This window comes from Leptopilina boulardi, unplaced genomic scaffold (assembly GCF_019393585.1).
Source record: "Leptopilina boulardi isolate dan_hultmark-lab unplaced genomic scaffold, ZJU_Lbou_2.1 LbouV2_165, whole genome shotgun sequence".
In the NCBI taxonomy this organism is placed as follows: domain Eukaryota; kingdom Metazoa; phylum Arthropoda; class Insecta; order Hymenoptera; family Figitidae; genus Leptopilina; species Leptopilina boulardi.
The window spans coordinates 2,613,528-2,631,763 of record NW_026137713.1 but is presented as its reverse complement, the minus strand read 5'-3'; the positions used below and the strand labels follow the sequence as shown (position 1 = coordinate 2,631,763).

Sequence of the window (18,236 nt, the reverse complement as noted above, 5' to 3'; positions counted from 1 at the left end):
TTAAACAAGAGGCCATTACTAAAAAAAAAAAAAAAAAAAAAAAGAAAGAAAGAAAAAAATATATATGTATATAAATAAATATTTCACGACTGATGTTAGATTTTGTACATTTTTCGTAAATTTATTTAGTCTTGGTTTGGTGACTTTTTTTTAATTATAAAAATTAGGAGAGAAAAAAAACGAAAATCATAGCAATAATAATTGAGAGACTCGCGCAATGTCCAATTAAACAAATTAGATTTAGTAATAAAAATTTGGTATCATGGCGGTTTTTTAAAAAAATAAATTTTTAAAGTAGTCCATTGACCAAATAAAATTGACTGCACAAATTCATCGCAAATATCTCCCAATAAAAAGTAAACTGAGAAAAATATTTTTCTTCATTTATATATTTATTAGGACGGCGTTATACTGATGTGGTAAAAAAAACATTACTACGTTACGTTAATGCAAATTGTATAAAGAAAAAGAAAACAAAAAGTATTGAGTCTCGATTGTGCAAATTATTATTAATATTATTATTATTATTATTACTACTTATCGTCGAGACTCAATACAAAGTTACGATATTTTGTTTCTTTAATTTAATAATTAATTGAATAGCAATAATAATATTAATAATGGAAACATGAATCTTAATGGTAAGAAAGAAGGTGAGCTAGTGGAGTGCAGACTGTGTTTTGAGGGATACCATATAATAATAATAATGCCATGTCAGCTTTATTTCAAGAAACGATGATTCGCAAAATTAATGACAATTCAGTTCTTTTCTCTTGCTCTGTTGATGTTGACGGTGTTTAAAGTGTGTCATCATTAAAAAAAAAAAAAAAAAACAAATCTAAAAAAATAACCAATATGCAAAAAAAAAAAAAAAAAAAACTCGAGAGAGAGAGAGAGGAGTACGTCGATCTTTGAGATCGAGGTAATAAATTTCAATAATCAAAATAATAACGGTATCAAAGACCGACGCCTCTGTTTATATATCTAAATTCTAATGCCCTGCCAATTTCATGCTTTTTTTCATTCAATGAGCAGAGCATTAAAAATAATTGTTTCCCCCACATGTTCAGCTTTATTTCATTTGCATCGAATCATTTTTTTTTTCCTTTCAAAAAAGAAAAAAAGATCTCAATTTAGAGATTTTTCTAAAAGCACTAATTTATGTCCTCCTTTTTTTTTTGTTATTAATTTTTTTCGTTTTGTGACAACATGCGTGTACCTTCGACTACATCGTTTACTATAATGGAATGGAAAATTCTGTTCGTCAATTGCAAGTGGACAACAAAACCAAAAAAGAAAAAAAATCACGTTAAGTGAAGTTTTTTCATCTTCACGAAACTTTTAATAACCAGGCAATGACAATATTTAAGGGGACTGATAAAATAATAAATAATAAAATGCAGACAATGTGTATTGGTGGCTGGATCTTTAAATTAGCGCGTTGTAACTTTTCGGACCAGTTTGTCAATTATTTTTTAATAGTCATTCAAAACTGTCACTGCTGATCCAGATATAATGAAAAATAAAAAAAAAACGGTACTCCAAGTGGAGTTTAAAAAAGAATTTAAAAAGAAAGAAATAGTGAAAGAAAGAAAAAACCCTCTTGAGCTACTCCGATAAAAATATTTTTTTTCATATCCTTTCAGGATTGATGATGTACCATTTTTAGTTAAAAAAAAAAGAAGATTAATTATATGCGTTACATCTTTTTAATTTTTATGTAGCATTTTTCAGTTATATATATATATATATATTCCTTTTTTTAATTTATGTAGCATTTTCTCTAGCTACATTATTTTTTTAATCTGCATGTAACAATGAGTTTAACTTTTAATTTTGAAAAAATAAATCAAATTTTTATTTCAATTTTCAATAATCCTGGTGCTTTTCAAACTTGTAGGACCAAAAGAAAGTTTGTTACTTGAATTAATTTTTAGATGGGGATGAGAGTAAAAAAGATGAAGAAAAAGAGAGAGAGAAAAAGAATAAAAACAGAGGAGAAAGAGAGCAATATTTTTTTGATTAACGGAGCAAGAAGGGAAAAGAAAGAAAAAAAATGATAATTAAAAAAAAGGCAAGAAAATATCTTTTTTCCGATTTGTTAACAAAGCGCACTGGCCTCCAAACACATTGTTTGCACTCCGCTAAGCTTTGATCCAAATGATCGGTTAGAAAAAATAAATAAATAAATAATGATCAAGCGAAGCAAAGATTTGTTTTTTCGACTTTGTGTGTGTCTCGATTCGACGATTACTGCGATTTAAAAAAAAAACAAAAAAAAAAATTATGAAAACGTGTGACATTCGCTGAATTAGGTATGTGACGATTTTTTTTTTTTTATTTTTTTTTTATTTTCTTTGAACCCGTCCTATTTAAACATATTAAGAAGCCTTTTATACGTGTTTAAAGAAAGTTTAATTTTAGGGATATTTTGTTTTTATATTTCTATCTGTAAATGTCTGCTCCATGATAGTGGTTTTTGTTGAGATATCATGTAAATTTAGTCCTTTATATATAAATATATATATATAGCAAGAAAAAAGTACATATTAATAATTAAAAAAAAAAGAAAAAAAATAAACAAAAGTTATGGACGTAAAACGATCGGCATTATTCGATTTGTCATAAATGTAGTAAAAAAAGTAATATCACAATTTACTCGAAAATCACAAAAATACAAAGAAACTTTATTTGTAACAATAAAAATTTTTTAATGAAAAATTTTCTTATTCTAACTAAAAAAACATTCATATATTCTAAAATAAAAATTTGTATTCTAAATAGAAATTTAAATTCTAAATAAAAATTTATATTCTAAATAGAAATTTAAATTCTAAATAAAAAATAATTTTTATTTCTGAATAAAAAGAAAAAGAAATTCACATCTTATTTTTTACTGAACAGGAAAAATTAAAACTGTCGATAAAATTGTGATTTTACTTTATGTATTTTAACGAGAAAATGGTGTGTATATCGATGGTAATAGATGATCGTACGATTTTAAACTCAAAAAAAAAACGTACTTAAAGAAGAAAAAAAAAACTGAAAACGTTAGTTGGCGGTCATAATGTAGGAAAAATATAGAAAAAAAAGCCCCCGAGGGAGATTGGAAAGACAAAACAAACAAAAAGAGACTTTTTTCGAAGCATTTCTCGGAGTGTACTTGAAAAAATTCTTTATTGAATTTAGCTAGAACACTAAACAAATGAACAAATTCAATTAGATAGATTATATTATATACATTTTAAGAAAATGCATCCAGTAAGATATACAATCATTGTTATAGTTTGTAAACGCGATGAAATAAGGGCATTTTTTATAATAATTTACAAATTTTTGCCTTCCAAAATTTTTTTCATCTCCTTTTTATATAAAAAAAATAACGCGTAACATTTATACCAAGTTCTTCTAATTCCTCTTCCTCTCTTGCCCTCCCCAATTTTTTTTTTTCTCACTAAATTCTTCCTCCTAAAGATCGTCATCTGCCGATCGATCGCAAAACAGATCTAACGACCTAAATATTTTATTAAATATAAATAATAAAAAAAATATATATATATAAATGAAAAAAATTATAAATATTATATATATTATACATACTTCCTTATTTATACTCACACAATAATATCTTATGTCTACATTTTTCGTACGCGTTCCATCTGTTTTGTGCGAATCTAACGAAAAAAAAAACGTACCCCGAGACAGCATAAGCATTTTTTGTACATAGTGAAGACTAATATATCATAAAAAAAATATTAATTCTAGCGATAAGTTATACTCGTGAGAAAAACAGAAGAGAAAAAAAAGGTGGTAAAACGTTAAACGCAAAACTTTTTTAAATTGCATTATTCGTAATAAAAAAAAAAAAAAAAACAAAAAAAATTTAAAAAAAAATCCTTTCTTACTGACACTTTGTGTGTTTAAAAGGATGTAAACGACGTGTTTATTGTAGATTTAAAAACAAAAAACAGACAAAATAAATAAACATAATTACTCCGAGTAGTCTTTTTCGGAGTCGAGGTTGGCTCACAAAATGGTGGTCCAGCTCGATTATATTATATAAGTTTAAGGATAACGCTGGAACTCCTTCTCGATGTTTAAATAGAGATAAAAAAAGAATATAGTCCGCCGAATTTTTCATACTTCCATTTTTTAAATCTCTCTCTTTGTCTCTCTCTCTCTCTCTCTCTCTCTCTCTCTTACTCTCTCTTTTTGTAAAATTTCCTTTTTTCAAATTAAAAATTTGAAAAATAGGAAATAATTTAAAATAAAACAAAGACACCGAGCAGGAGATTCTTGCCACCGATCTCAATAATGTGCTAACTACGACTCAAATTAAAATTTAGGTTTTTCATGAATTTTTATTGTACACTTGATTTTATTTACCATTTAATAAGACATACAATTAATTTTGATTCTACGAGATAAATTTTGCAAGTTTGATGGTTTTGTTGTCAACGTTTTTTTGTAATCATCATTTATCATCATCAATCATTACACGATTCTCATCGCGTTTTATTCTTCTTCTTCTTATTATTATTATTCATATGATTATTCTTATTATTATTCTTATTATTATTAATTATTATTATTATCATCATCAGCATCAATATTAGAATATTTGTGAAGGGATGAAAAATATAAAATAAATTTTTTTTGGAGACGAACGCTTGTTGATCGTTTTGCACATTATAATAATATAAATGTGCAAACGAATCAACTTCTTCGCAGAAACATTTTTTTTTTTGTCTGTGGGACTTGTCCAAGTGAGAGTGTGTGTGTATATGTTTTATTGGCATATTCGGCATATATATATATATATATATATATAAATATTATTTGAGATTGAATGACTTTTATGTAGAATGGGTGAATTGTTCTGCGCATTAAGATTTTTTAATATAAAAAAGAAGAAAAAAAAACAATGAAACAAAAAGAAAAAAAAGAAAGAAACGTGAAATGAAAGTCCACAAAAAAGGCATACAATTGAGATATTTAAATTAACATTGTTGTACACAGTGATACAATTATAATATAAGTATATGAATAAAAATCTATTAGAAAATAAATTGGCAAATGTTGTTTAATTTTGCGATCATCGAAATTTTATATATATATTTTTTTATAATAATTAAACATAAAACAAAATGTATTTTTCATATGGCTGGTATCCTCTCTTTTTCTCTGTCTCTCTCTCTGCACTGTTGGTTATTTCACTAGCTCCACTTTTTAAAGTGATTTGTGTAAAAAAAACGAAATTATTTTTTTTTTGCTTTGCACTTTCGGTTAGACGCAAAATTACGTTCAATTTCAGGCAATTCATCGAATCGACCGCCACGAAAGAAAACCAAAAAGGCTACAATACCACCTGGACCACCAATGACAGCCGCATCAACTGTGGTACCACCGGTGAGAATGCCATTTTTTTTTAGACTGAAAGAAATTTATTGTCAAATTTTATTCAATTTCAGCCTTTTTTTCATTAAAAATTTATTTATTTTATATTAAACTCCAATTTATTCGAGGTTCTATTTTATTTTAGGATTCAAGGGGAATAAAGACAAATTTTTCATAATAGAACATTTTTAAGAATTTATTTATTAACTAATTAATTTAACTTTTAGGGGGAAATAACATTTTATTTTTAAAAAAGCCTCAAATATTTTTTCTAGAATTGAGTATTTTCTTTATTTTAAAAATTTGATTTTTCTCTAAATCGAAAAATACTGTAAAATTTAATAATCAATTTCTTTCAGTTGTGTCAGATTAGAAAAAATTTGAGAAAAAAAAATCGCACAGAAAAGTTAAATATAATAATGAAAAACAATAGAAACATTATATTTTTAAAAAAGTTTTTTTTTTATTTTTTTTGTTTGTTTTTTTGAAAATGATTTAAAGTTGATTTCATAATTTTTTTTTAAACACCTTTGGTTAGATATAAATTATTTTTTCAATTGAAACAGTGATTATTTAATGATGAAAATTTATAGGCGACTAATTTAAATCATACCGGTGGTCTTCTAATGAATAATCAACCAGCAACTAATTCCACGGGACCAGCGGCAAAATCAACAATCACACAGGCAAATAATATTCCAGCTGAACAAGGTACGAAATAGTTTGTAGACATTCCCAGGGCTCGGAAGAAGAAAATCGATAGGTTGCAGAAAGTGATGTCTAACGAGCAGTGAACTCTTCTTTTTTTTTAAAGATTCTCATTCTCACAAAACTGTGATGATTTTATTCTTTAAAAAAAAAACACGAAATTCTTTGAGTCATATTTTAATATTATTTTTATCGAGAAACAATTGACAATATTTATTTATAAGTCAATTTTTATTTATTAAATTTTAATGAAATGAAAATTCACTAAATCTATTTTAATTAAATTTATTTAAATTAAATTAATTCATATGTAGTAAATTCACTGAAATTTAATTTTGCAATTTTTATTTCGTTAGACATCACAAAATAAAATGATTATTTATCATAATAATATATAATTAATATGGACAAATCAAATTTGTGATTGTAGGATGTTTTAAAATTTCTACTTTTCGAATATTTAGAGTGAGAGAACAATTTTTTTATCATTCTTTAGTCGTTTATAGAATATAAGATAGAAAAAAATCTTTAGATCAAATTATTACTTTAGAAACATTATTAAAAAAATATTTATTCTTAGGTCGCCAGGCGACTTTTTTTTTAAATTAACTTTATTTTTTTCATAATACATATACGAATGTTAAAATGCTTTTCTCCTATAATTATAAAATTGTTAATTCACAATTATTATTTTTCCCCATTTTTTTAAAATTTCTTCTGCCGAGTTCTTTTTTTAATTAAATTAATTTTCCTCATATCAAAATTTCCGAATTGTACAATTAATTCAGGGTTATAAATTGGTCGTAAGTAGTTCAATTAAAATCCAATAAAATAATATTGTATAACAATTTTGCAGGAGAGAAGGGTCTATATATATATATATATATATATATATATATATATATATATATATATACATGGTTTAATATTTAAATAAGATTTACATATTTAAATGTGTTGTAGATGAATTTTTGTATTTTACATTTGAATACTTCAATACTGCTGTATATTGAAATTTGTTAAATACATTTTTTTGGAAACTACTTTTAGAGTAAAATCTTTATTAATACTACCTTTTATTTATTAAGTAAAATTTTGTTTAAAATTTTATTTCTAGAAAACGGCTTCGTTATTTTTTTACAAATTTCTCTTTTTTATTTAATCCCCACATTTTTACAGCCGTCTTTCATTACTTTTTTTTAACTCTCGTTATCTATTTTTTTTTTAATTTCAAATTGTAATTTAAATAAAATAATTTCTTTTTTGTCAAAAATAAATATTACAATTTGTTTAAAAATATTGTTTTGACTTATTTATATTTAAACCTAAATTTCATTTTCGAATAAAAAATTCTCTTTTTTGATAACAATTATTAACTTTTTCATAAATTTTTTTTTTATATTTTTCTCTTTTTAAGTAGAAACGATAAAATAGACCAATCGTAGCCATGAATTTATTGTATAATTAATTAAAAGAGCTTTATTTTTTATTATTTAGATAATCAAAAATAACGAAAACTAAATTTGGTTTTTATTTTATTTACTATTTTATTTTATATTCTATTTTTTTAAAATTATTTTTTATTTGTTTAATGAGTTGAAATTCGATACTGAAAGAAAATTCCTGTAGGTGCAGCTCCTCCTCCGCAACAATCAATTGCAGTTCCACCGGTGACAGTTGGACAGACAATGCCAATAGCGAGTCATAGTTCAATGCCAGCTCAACCTGCCCGTCCAGTTGCTTTGGCCACTGCTGCTCCAATTAAAAAACCAACACCGCCACCACCAGCACCTCCTCCACCACAACCACCACCACCACAACAACAACAACAACAACAACCGGCACCTCCGGCTGTTAATACAAATACAACTTGTTCGTTATCGGTTCCAACACCACCGCCAAGTGTTACATCAACGAATATAAATAATTCAACCACAAGTACAGTGGTGGCACCTTCTTCATTAATCATATCGCCTGTTCTTCAGCCTCAAACAACAGTTGTTAATACCTTCCCAAATCCAACAACTCCCACAATAACCGCGGATTCAATTGCCCTCAATCAAACTCAGGATCTTCTGCAGCCATACAATACTCTAGGTAGTTATCAGTTCCTCAAAAATTATATTTTAATTAATTTTTGGTTTTAATTAAAAATTTTTTATTCGTCGATAATTATTCTTCATTGTTAACTAATTTAAAATGTTAATTAACTGGAGAAATTTATTAATTAGAGACTTACTATTATTATTACTTTATTAATTATTAATTGAAAATTTTGCTTTTCTTTTTTTGCAAAAAAAAAAAAAAAAAAAAAAATTATAGTAACGGTGCCTACAACGCAAACAAGTTTGGATCAAGCTCTCTTGGCACTGAAGAAGGAACCCCATATACCAATGATACAAACATCACATGGCTCGACAAATAATTTATTAAATTTTCTACCACCCGATATTAAACAACCAGCAATGAATATGTTAACGACAAGTATGCCACCAAATATGGGTATGGGTAATATGAGTATGAGTGGTTTGAGTTTAAATTTACAACAGGGACTCGCTGCACAAATGTCAATGCAAAATCAACTTGACAATCTTCTTAATCAAAGTAGTGGTGCAGCAGCAGCAGCGGCGGCAGCGGCAGCATTACAAAATTCACATTCAATGTCAATCACACAACATAGTTCCAATGGATTTTCAAATATGAAACGTGAAAATTCACCATCAAATATGTTAAATAATAATGGCATTACTGGTTTTGCTGGTATGAATATGTCCGGTATGGTGGCATCAATTTTTGATCCTATCACACCGCTTAATACAAGTTTGCCAATGCAAATATCACAGTTGCCAGTGAGAAAAGAAGAGAGGTCATCGTTGCCGATGAATCAACCGCAAATGCATCCGAAAATAGACGGTGAGTTCGTATTGCTTTTTTTTGTTTAATTTTTTAAAATATTTTTTTCTTTTATTAGCGCTTGAAAAAAAGATTCCCTTTCCTAGTTCGGTTAACTGACAAATAATATCTAGAACTTTTTTTCTTTTTTTTTTGTAATAATTAGAATTTATTTGCTTTAGAATTCGTTTAATAGAATTTATATTCAATTGAATTTCAATTTAAGCATAATTGTTCTTTAATTGAATATTCACTTAAGAAATGTTTCGTTTAACCAAATTTACATTCAGTAGAATTTTTCGTTTGAATTTTTAATTATTAATTTCAATAAATAGAGATTTAAAAATAAAAATAATTAATAATTAAGATAAGGGAAAATTTGGTAAAGGAAAGTGTATTAACAATTTTACAAAACTAAAAAAATTAACGCTTTTTTGCACGTAGTGTTTTTTTCCATGTATATCAATCACAATATGCTAACTGCTTACTAATTCTCTTTATGATGCTGGTCCTCTAGTGGGAGGTTTTTTTTCAGACATGGCAGCATTGGGATTACCGCCAATGAGTAATCATTCGAGTTCTCAAAAAATGTCCACGGAAAAAAGAATGAGTCCTCCTGATTCGAAAAATTCTGCCTCTAATTTTGCATCGGCATTTAAATCTAAGGTATGTTTAGAAAATTGGAAGGAATTAAAAAAAGAAATTAGGAAAATTAATTTATTATTTCATGAGTAAATAATTTTAAAAAACAAATTTTTTTTACAATTCTTTTTTATTATTAGTTTCAAAGATTTTTTGTTATTAATTGAGAAAATTGATTTATTTTTTAAAAAGACTGTGGAGCAGAAGCTTCAAACCGCGTGGTCATCATTAGCACAATCATCAAGTCCACAATCAACTGCTGGTCGAGGCATTATGAATGCAGCAACAGCAGCTGATACTTTCAATCAATTCAAAAAACAAGCAAAAGAAAAGAACGACAGGGTAATTATTTTTTTCTTCATTCTTAAAATAAAAGGAATTTTTTTTTTGCAATTTTATAATTGAATACCTAATTTAAGAAATAATTTTTTTAAATCAAATCTTAAATTATTTTATTTAATTTTCAATATGGAAAAAAATATAAAGTAATTTTTACTATTTACAAAGTAAAATCTGAAGTATCCGAAACTTCTGTGCATTTCTGGCAAATTTTATTTCGGAAATATAGTAAAAACTACTATTTCCGGAGTAAAAGTTGCTAGAAATGCGCAGAAATTCCTACTTTAGAAGTAGTAAAAATTACTTTATTTTTGTTTTTCATTTTTCTCATTGAAAATTTTAATTGCAATTTAAAAAAAATGCTTTTTTTTTATTTTTGTTCATGTTTTTGAAATTTAATTTTTATATGTAAACAACAAAAAATTGACAATTAACAGGCAAGAGCATTAATTGAACAACAGGAGAGAAGACAGCAGAAGGAACAGGCAGAACGTGAGAGAATTCGTAAGGAAAATGAAAAGAGAAAAGAAAGAGAGGAGGAGGACGCTATGGAGAAGGGAAGAAAATCGGTAGATCATCAAAGTGCGGTACTTACACCACCATCGAGAGCTGAGGATATTAGAACATCGACAGATGACAGTAATAGTCCAAGTCATTCTTCTGGTCAGGATCGTTCAGCGGCCGAGAGAGAACGACAGAGGCTACGCGAACAAGAACGTCGACGTCGAGAAGCGGTGAGTTTTAAAATTATTATTATTATTCTTTTTTTTTCAATCAAGAACAATGAAATAATTTAATAGAAAAAAATGAAATTTAATTTTTTTTTAAATTATCATTCTTGTCGTTTTCTTTTATTTCTATTTTTCGTATATAAATAGTAAACTGACAAATGCATGGAAAAAAAGTGGTAATGACAAACAAAATCAAGAAAGGGAAAATAAAATTGTAGTTAAAAATAAATATTAGAGAATTTTTCTCTTTTGTACATTTTCTTATGCAATCGATAGATCATTTTTTTTAAAAATAAAGCGACCTGCTTTTTTTGTCGCTTGTGAAAGGATTTAAAAAAAATCAGAAGGGGGACTCGTCCAAAAACTAGGTAAATTTGTTATTTCAGATGGCGGGCCAAATCGACATGAACATGCAAAGTGATTTGATGACTGCGTTCGAGAATTCATTATAATGTTATTATAAAATGCTGCTGCTCACAATATTGTTGGAGCCTCGGAAGCCAGGCAGGATTTGGCGAGAGACGTTTCACATAAAAATTCAAAGTTGGACGATACCACAGAATCGTGTTTAATATATACTGTTAATAATTAATGACTAGTGATGTTAAAATAATAATAATAATTAAAAAACTGATTCGATACAAAATTTGATCAGTGCTCTAGCGCGATGATGGTGGTGCAAAAAAAAAGGAAAATAAATTCCCCAAAAAAAAAAGAATGGTGAAGTGTTATTCGACTCGAGAATAACAAAAAAGACACTTAATTAGAAAAAAAATTGTCTCACAATGACGCGAGGAATCTGCGTGTAAACAATTTTTTTTTTTTTTTTGGACACAATTGTGACCATAGTAGATTAAAAAAAAACGAAACAATACCTACAGATACTTCGAGATATTGCTACAAATTATGTTAAAAATAATTTTCCGATTTTCATAAGTATGTACTTTATGTAAATTTGGAAATGAAATAAGACGAACGCACCTACTGAAAAAAGTGATGCGTTTGCGTGCGAGAAAGAGATATATGAATAATTGTGATTTTCGTGTGTCGTGAAAAAGGGTTGTAAGAGCTGTGTACATTTAGTTAAGTTTTATATTTTTCCACTTTCAGTCATTGATTGTTGGTAGGGATTTACATTGTTTTTTTTTTTTTTTTTTTCTTTTTTTTGCCAATAATTATCTATTATTAATAATAACTAGCTCTATATAAATATATATTGTGGATCATTATATTTTTTGAACGATTAATCAATTCTCGATTACGAATTCGACTAATTTGTATAAAGAAAAAAAAATCAACGTAATCGTGAAAATCGTGATAGTTCAGCGAAAAGAAAAACCTAAGTCCAAATGTGTACAAAAATGTGCACGAAATAAATGGAAGAAAAAAAATTTTTTTTTTCCTTGTGAACTTAAAAAAAAAAAAAATCGTGGACGTTTGTTATTTACTCGGTTTTCTTATTCCGAAATAAATTTAAAAAAAAACGCGCGATTTGCTATATACTGAAAAAAGTCGTCAATTATTAAATAAGCATAAAAAAAGAAATCCTCTGTCGGCTACGAATTTACCAGACGTATGTTCCTATTTTCAAGTTTACATGCGTCGAAAATATTATCGATGTGGATGCATCGATTTTTATAAAATTTGAGAATCAAGACCTTTACATTTTGGAGATTCTTGAAATGGAAAAAAATACCCGTGAAGAAAAATAACGCAAATTTTCTTCCACTTCCCCACCCCCAAATCTCTCCAAGTGGCTAAGAAAAAATGATCAACTTTCTTCGCATCGTTTCGAAGGGGCAATATAATAATAATGTATATTTTTTCGGCAATCAAGAAAAAATGGGCGCAAAATAAATTGGACGAAAAATAAATAAAGGGTACAAAAAGACTATATATATATAAAATATGAAAATTAAAAAATAAGTTTTTTGTGAAATGATGTAAATTTTGTTTTCAATGGAAGAGAGAGAGACATGAAAAATGATGAATTTTTATTTCAAGAGTGTGTTACTCGAAATTTTCTAAACATAATAATAATTGTAAGAGCGCAAGAGGCAGAGTTAATTTATATATGAGCTTCGATTGATTGCTATTAATAATTAAATTATTGAAACAAAACAAAAAATAAGTCCTGGTCCTTTTGTAGCTAATTTACTCTCCTCGTCTTCCCTGGTGAAAAAAAAATATTAATTATCCTTTTTTCTCTTTTTTTCACCAAGGTTTCGTTCTCAAAAATCAATTCGAGAAAAAGAAAATATATATAGCACAAATTTCTAAGTGTATTTAGGTAATTAACTAATTTTTTTAAAATTAATTTCGTCTTTTTTTAATAACAATAATTATTTTAATTAAAACAAATTGAATAACGAAAAAAAAAATTTACTCGAAGCATTATTGATGTTTATAATGATTACTTCAATATAATTTATAGAAAATAGCGCAGAATGGATGAAAAACGCGTGTTTTTTTTTTCTTTGCCGACGTAAATCAGTTATGATCATATTGTAGTTGTTATATTTAGATATATTTAGATCAAAAGTTTATATTTAAATAATATAAATGAGAGAAAGAAATTCTATGAAAAGGAAAATTAGTCATTTTTTGAGAACAAGTAAAATTGCGAACATGGAGGTGCAAATCAATTTTTTTCGTTTTGTTAACGAAAAATTCTATCTTTAAAAAAAAAAAACAATGAACGTAACAAATAGTTTGTTATTTGTTTCGTTATTTCGTTACCCGAATAGTATTTGAAGCTCAAAATCAAAAATAAATTTACTTTTTTAAAAAAAAAGTTGCATTTTTCTTTTTTAATTCGTTTTTTATATACATTTTTATTTTTTTATTCCCTGACGTATTTTTTTTTTGCTAAAAATATTTTTTTTACATCGATTTTTCTTTATTACGTTTTAACTTTGAATGTCATTACATTTTTTTACAATTGTCAAAAAGAAAAAATTTTAATTTTTTATTTTTTTTTTAAGGACAAACTTGTCGACAAGATTTTTAATAATTTTTTAAAAAATAAAATTGAGAAAAGTTATTTCTATATTCTTTGAATACTTTGAAATTCGAATACTATTCGATAAAAAAAAAAAAATTCGAGAATCAAAGGAAATCTTTGGAAAATATCTCTTTATCTTTCTTCCATATATAGTTATAGTCAAATGTGAAAAAAATTAAATTAGAGATTTCAATGAGCTTCTCGATGGGTTTTTTTAAGAATTTTCACAATATATTTTTTGAAAAAAAAAAATTCAGTTGTGTATATTAAATTTTCTAACTGAATTTTCATGTCTTTCCAATAAATTGTTATAGCTAATTTATAAAAGTTTATTCATTTCACGTGATAATTCTAATAATTTTCCCATCGAGGGATTTATTATTTCTATTTGATTCTCAAGAATAAATTACTAAACATTTTTTTTTACTACAAAGAAATTTTGGTTTTCTGTTTTTTTAAAAATAAAATTATATCAATTAAATTATTATTGTAGCTTTTAAAAAGGAAAATATTTTTTAAAAAGACGAGAAAAATAATAACTCGTGTTAAACTCGCATTTTTGGTTTTTAATAATAAAAACTAACAATTTCATCTCTTTTTTTTAAAAAGAAAAAAATAGAATAATGCTGTGAATAATCAAGTGTGTAAGTGTAATAGGTAGAGTGTATAAAATATGTGGTTTATAAATGTAAATATTAAAAAAAAAAGGTAAAAATCATTGGCAGCAATTAAACACACAGTCCTTAAGATAAAACCCTTGTATAAAGAATATAAAAAACAACAAAACAGACACACCTCTATTGTATTGTGATAAGGTTTGTAATATTTAAGAGAGGCCGAAAGACGGATTGTGTAAGCTACGAGATCTCAAGCCTAAGTTTAGATTTAAAGAAAAAAAAATTGAAACGACGATAATCGTAATTATGTAACGCGTATATAAGTAACACCAAAATCACTCCATTGTATGAAAAAACAGAAGTAATTTTTTATAATAAGTTCCACGGGCGCACATCATTTTCCAATGGCACATTTCAATTTTAGCAGAAAAGAAAAAAAATAAAACAAAAAACTTATTACTACTATTATACTATTATATATACTTATTATAATACTAACTAAACGAACGTTAAAAAAAATGGTTGTACATAAATAATAATAATTTTAAATAAATGGCTAAAAAAAAAGAATAAATAAATAGACCCTCGATGTTGTTAAGTAAAAGGACGAGTGTTTTTTTTTCACTGCGTATTTATCAATTTCCCAAAAATTTGGGCTTTCTTTTATCCTTTCTTGATCCTTACATCCATTCCTAATTTGCAATATTTAATTTCAAATCTTAATTTAAAAAAATATGTTTTGTTTCAAATTTTTACATTTTCCATAGAATTACGAGATTCTTTTATAATAATTTCTAGTTATTTATTTCTTTACCTATTTTTTCATTTTTATTTGCCTCCTTTTTTTGATTCTTTATCCCAATTCCTTTTTCTATCAGATTTAAAAATTTTTAAATTTTGTTGATAACAGTTTTTTTTTATTTTGTTGACAATTATTATTTCGAAAATTTACATAAACAACGCTCATTAATTTTGAGAGTGTATTAATTAGTTTATATTTAAATTTCTATAGAGTAAAATTTTGCTTCAGTAAATTTTTGAAAAAAACAATTTTCCTTTTACTTAGTAATAAAATAATTAATAAAAAAACCACTAATAAATGTATTTGCCGATACTCTATGATAAATAAAATAAATATGTATAACATTAGATTTATATATAATATATAAAGTTAACAAAAGGACAGGACAAAAAATTTTGTCAATCAGAAGCAATTATTATATAAAAGAAGAAGAAAAAATCCCCTAATGTATATTTTACCTTCCCTAATTTGCAGTTTTTACAAATTATTATGTACAATAAAAAAGGGATTTGTCTTTTTTGTGAAATAAAAAAGTCATCCATATTATATAGAAAAAAAACGAGTGCCGAGTGCGAATTTATCTCACATCTAGTTTTCCTTCGAGTTAAGAAAAAATTATAAAAACAAAAACAATAGAAAAAAATATGTATGTGAAACAAGAAATGAATGTGTGAGATTCACTGTGTATACTATTAAAAATTAACAAGGTAACACATATTATATAATATATAATTATATATTGTCGTATATATATATATATATATTATATACATATATATATATTATTATAACATCCAGAAATATGCTTATTACCTTCGAAGGTTGAACTATTAATAACTAATTGAAAGTAATTGTGGTAGGTTTAATTTAAAAAAAAAACCTTTCATAAATATTCCCTAATTATTTATTCATCTTTCTTATTATTTTAAGTTCAATTTATATACCTATATATTATATAATTTAAGATATATAAGTTATTTTGAATTATTATATTAAGTTGAATAAAAGAGAGTAAGATAGTGAAATTGTTGTTTCTTTTAAACAAAAAAAAAAAAAAAGTTTCTCTTTAAATTAATTTTTAAGATTTTTTTTGTTGTTGAAGCTTAAATCTTTGATATTCTTTTAATCTCACCGCTTGTATTCGAATAAATCCTCCAGCATCTTCTGGTTGAAAATCTCCCTTTATATCCATTGAAACAAGACTTTCGTTGTAAAGTGAAATTTCACTTGAACGTCCCATTATGATGACTGTAATTGATTTTTTTTTCTTTAAATTATTTCTATTTTTTATGCGTTAAAACAAAATTTTATAAATAAAATTTAATCACTGAAACACGAACCATTTCCTTTATAAAGACGAACTCGAACCGTTCCATTAACATATTCTTGAGATGTTTCCAAACAAGTTTTAACAAAATCGCATTCAGGTGAGAACCAAAAACCTAGAATTTTATTTTATTCAAATAAAATTAAAAGAAAAAATTAAATAAAGTGAAATTATTATTGTCATATTTTTAAATTCATTTAAACTAACCATTGTAAACGTAATCTGACATTTTATCAGAAAGATAAAATTTAAGTCTCAGGATTTCTTTATCCAGTAGAAAAATTTCCAAATCTTTATGCGCCTCGTGAAGAATTTTAGCTCCCGGTGATTCATAAATTCCTCTTGACTTCAATCCAATATATCTATTTTCAACAATATCAATTCTTCCAATTCCATGATTACCACCGAATTTATTAAGAATTTCCATAATTTTCAATGGTCCACTAAAAATTTCATTTCTTTCACAATCCTTAATAAAATTAGGAACTCCTTTAAGGAAATTAATTTCTATATCTTGAAATTTATCAGAAGCATCAATTTGATCTTTTGTCAATTTATACAAATTTTTTGGAGCAGAATTATTCGGATTTTCAAGAATTCCTGATTCATAGCTGAAAAAAATCAACACTTTCAAAATCATAAATAATTTTTTTAATAAAAAATTTATAAAAAGAAGAAAATTCAAAAATAAAATAGAAATACAGAAAATAAAAGAAGTGTAGGATAAAATTTATAAATTTCATTAATATAAAAAAATACCTAATATGCAAAAGATTTGCATCCATACTCCACGGATCTTTAGGTGTTGCTGATACTGGAATTCCATTTTTTTCAGCATATTTCAATAAATCAGATCTTCCTTGAAATCTATCAAAAAATTCCGCTTCTCTCCATGGGGCAATTATCTTTTTTTAATTCATTTTAAATTGTTTGAAAAAATAAAATAAATTAAAATTTTCTCTTTTATTTGGTTTTTTTGTTTAAAATCAATAAATTAAAAAAAAAATAACCTGCACTTCTGGATAAAGTGTATAACAACTAAGTTCAAATCGAATTTGATCGTTTCCTTTGCCAGTTGCTCCATGAGAAATAATTTTCGCATTTTCTTTTTTCGCTACATTAATTAACCCTTCGCTAATACAAGGACGTGCCAATGATGTTCCTAGCAAATATCTTCCTTCGTATAATAATCCACATTTTATCAATGGCCATACATAAGAAATGATGAATTTTTCTTTTAAATCTTCAATAATCACCTTTAAAATATTCCATCGATGTTGTTATACATTAAAAAAAAATTAATTAAATAAAATCTTTTCCCTAATGAGGAAGCAAAATATTTTTTTCAAATTTAAAAAAATACCTTCGAAGCACCTATATTATTTGCCTTTTCTCTAACAGCATCAAAATCATCTTCTTGACCAATATTAGCCTATAAATTAAATTTGTTAATTGATTTTCTGAAAATGCACAATTAAAATAAATATTAAATTAAATATTATTCTTTTAATAATTTTGATTTTAAATTATTTATAATCAAAACCGAAAATCTAATTGCAATTTTTGAAAATCGCTAAATTATTTATTGTGCTTACCACGTAAACAATTACTTCGTATCCTTTATCAATTAACCATTTTAAAATGCAAGAAGTATCTAAACCACCACTGTAAGCCAAAATAATTTTCTTTTTTAATTCCGACATAATAACAAAATTAGTAAACTCAAATTGAATCAACTTTTTGCAAAATATAATAATCATACGAGAAAAATACAGTG

General features: G+C 25.7%; 2 protein-coding genes across 14 annotated transcripts in view; one reads left to right on the top strand and one right to left on the bottom strand.

Moving 5' to 3' along the window:
* The window catches only part of LOC127277344 (bromodomain-containing protein 4-like), a 25,167-nt gene extending 13,263 nt beyond the window's left edge, over positions 1 to 11,904 (top strand). For 11 of the 13 annotated variants that reach the window (XM_051298416.1, XM_051298413.1, XM_051298419.1 and 8 more), the window contains 8 exons: positions 5,315 to 5,409; positions 5,991 to 6,108; positions 7,735 to 8,202; positions 8,428 to 9,018; positions 9,515 to 9,663; positions 9,832 to 9,981; positions 10,416 to 10,712; positions 11,096 to 11,904. In XM_051298416.1, coding sequence (XP_051154373.1) covers positions 5,315 to 5,409; positions 5,991 to 6,108; positions 7,735 to 8,202; positions 8,428 to 9,018; positions 9,515 to 9,663; positions 9,832 to 9,981; positions 10,416 to 10,712; positions 11,096 to 11,161 — 1,934 coding nt within the window. In that variant the 3' untranslated portion in view covers positions 11,162 to 11,904. The remainder of the gene's footprint in view (positions 1 to 5,314; positions 5,410 to 5,990; positions 6,109 to 7,734; positions 8,203 to 8,427; positions 9,019 to 9,514; positions 9,664 to 9,831; positions 9,982 to 10,415; positions 10,713 to 11,095) is intronic. The other 2 variants (XM_051298414.1, XM_051298415.1) reach the window with 2 other exon arrangements.
* On the bottom strand, positions 11,846 to 18,236 carry LOC127277346 (argininosuccinate synthase). The gene is made up of 7 exons (XM_051298428.1): positions 18,055 to 18,236; positions 17,823 to 17,891; positions 17,470 to 17,715; positions 17,219 to 17,364; positions 16,667 to 17,070; positions 16,473 to 16,574; positions 11,846 to 16,380 (listed from the first exon to the last, which is right to left on the bottom strand). The coding sequence occupies exons 1-7, from the start codon at positions 18,217 to 18,219 to the stop codon at positions 16,211 to 16,213; spliced, it is 1,302 nt and encodes a 433-aa protein (XP_051154385.1). The 5' UTR covers positions 18,220 to 18,236; the 3' UTR covers positions 11,846 to 16,210.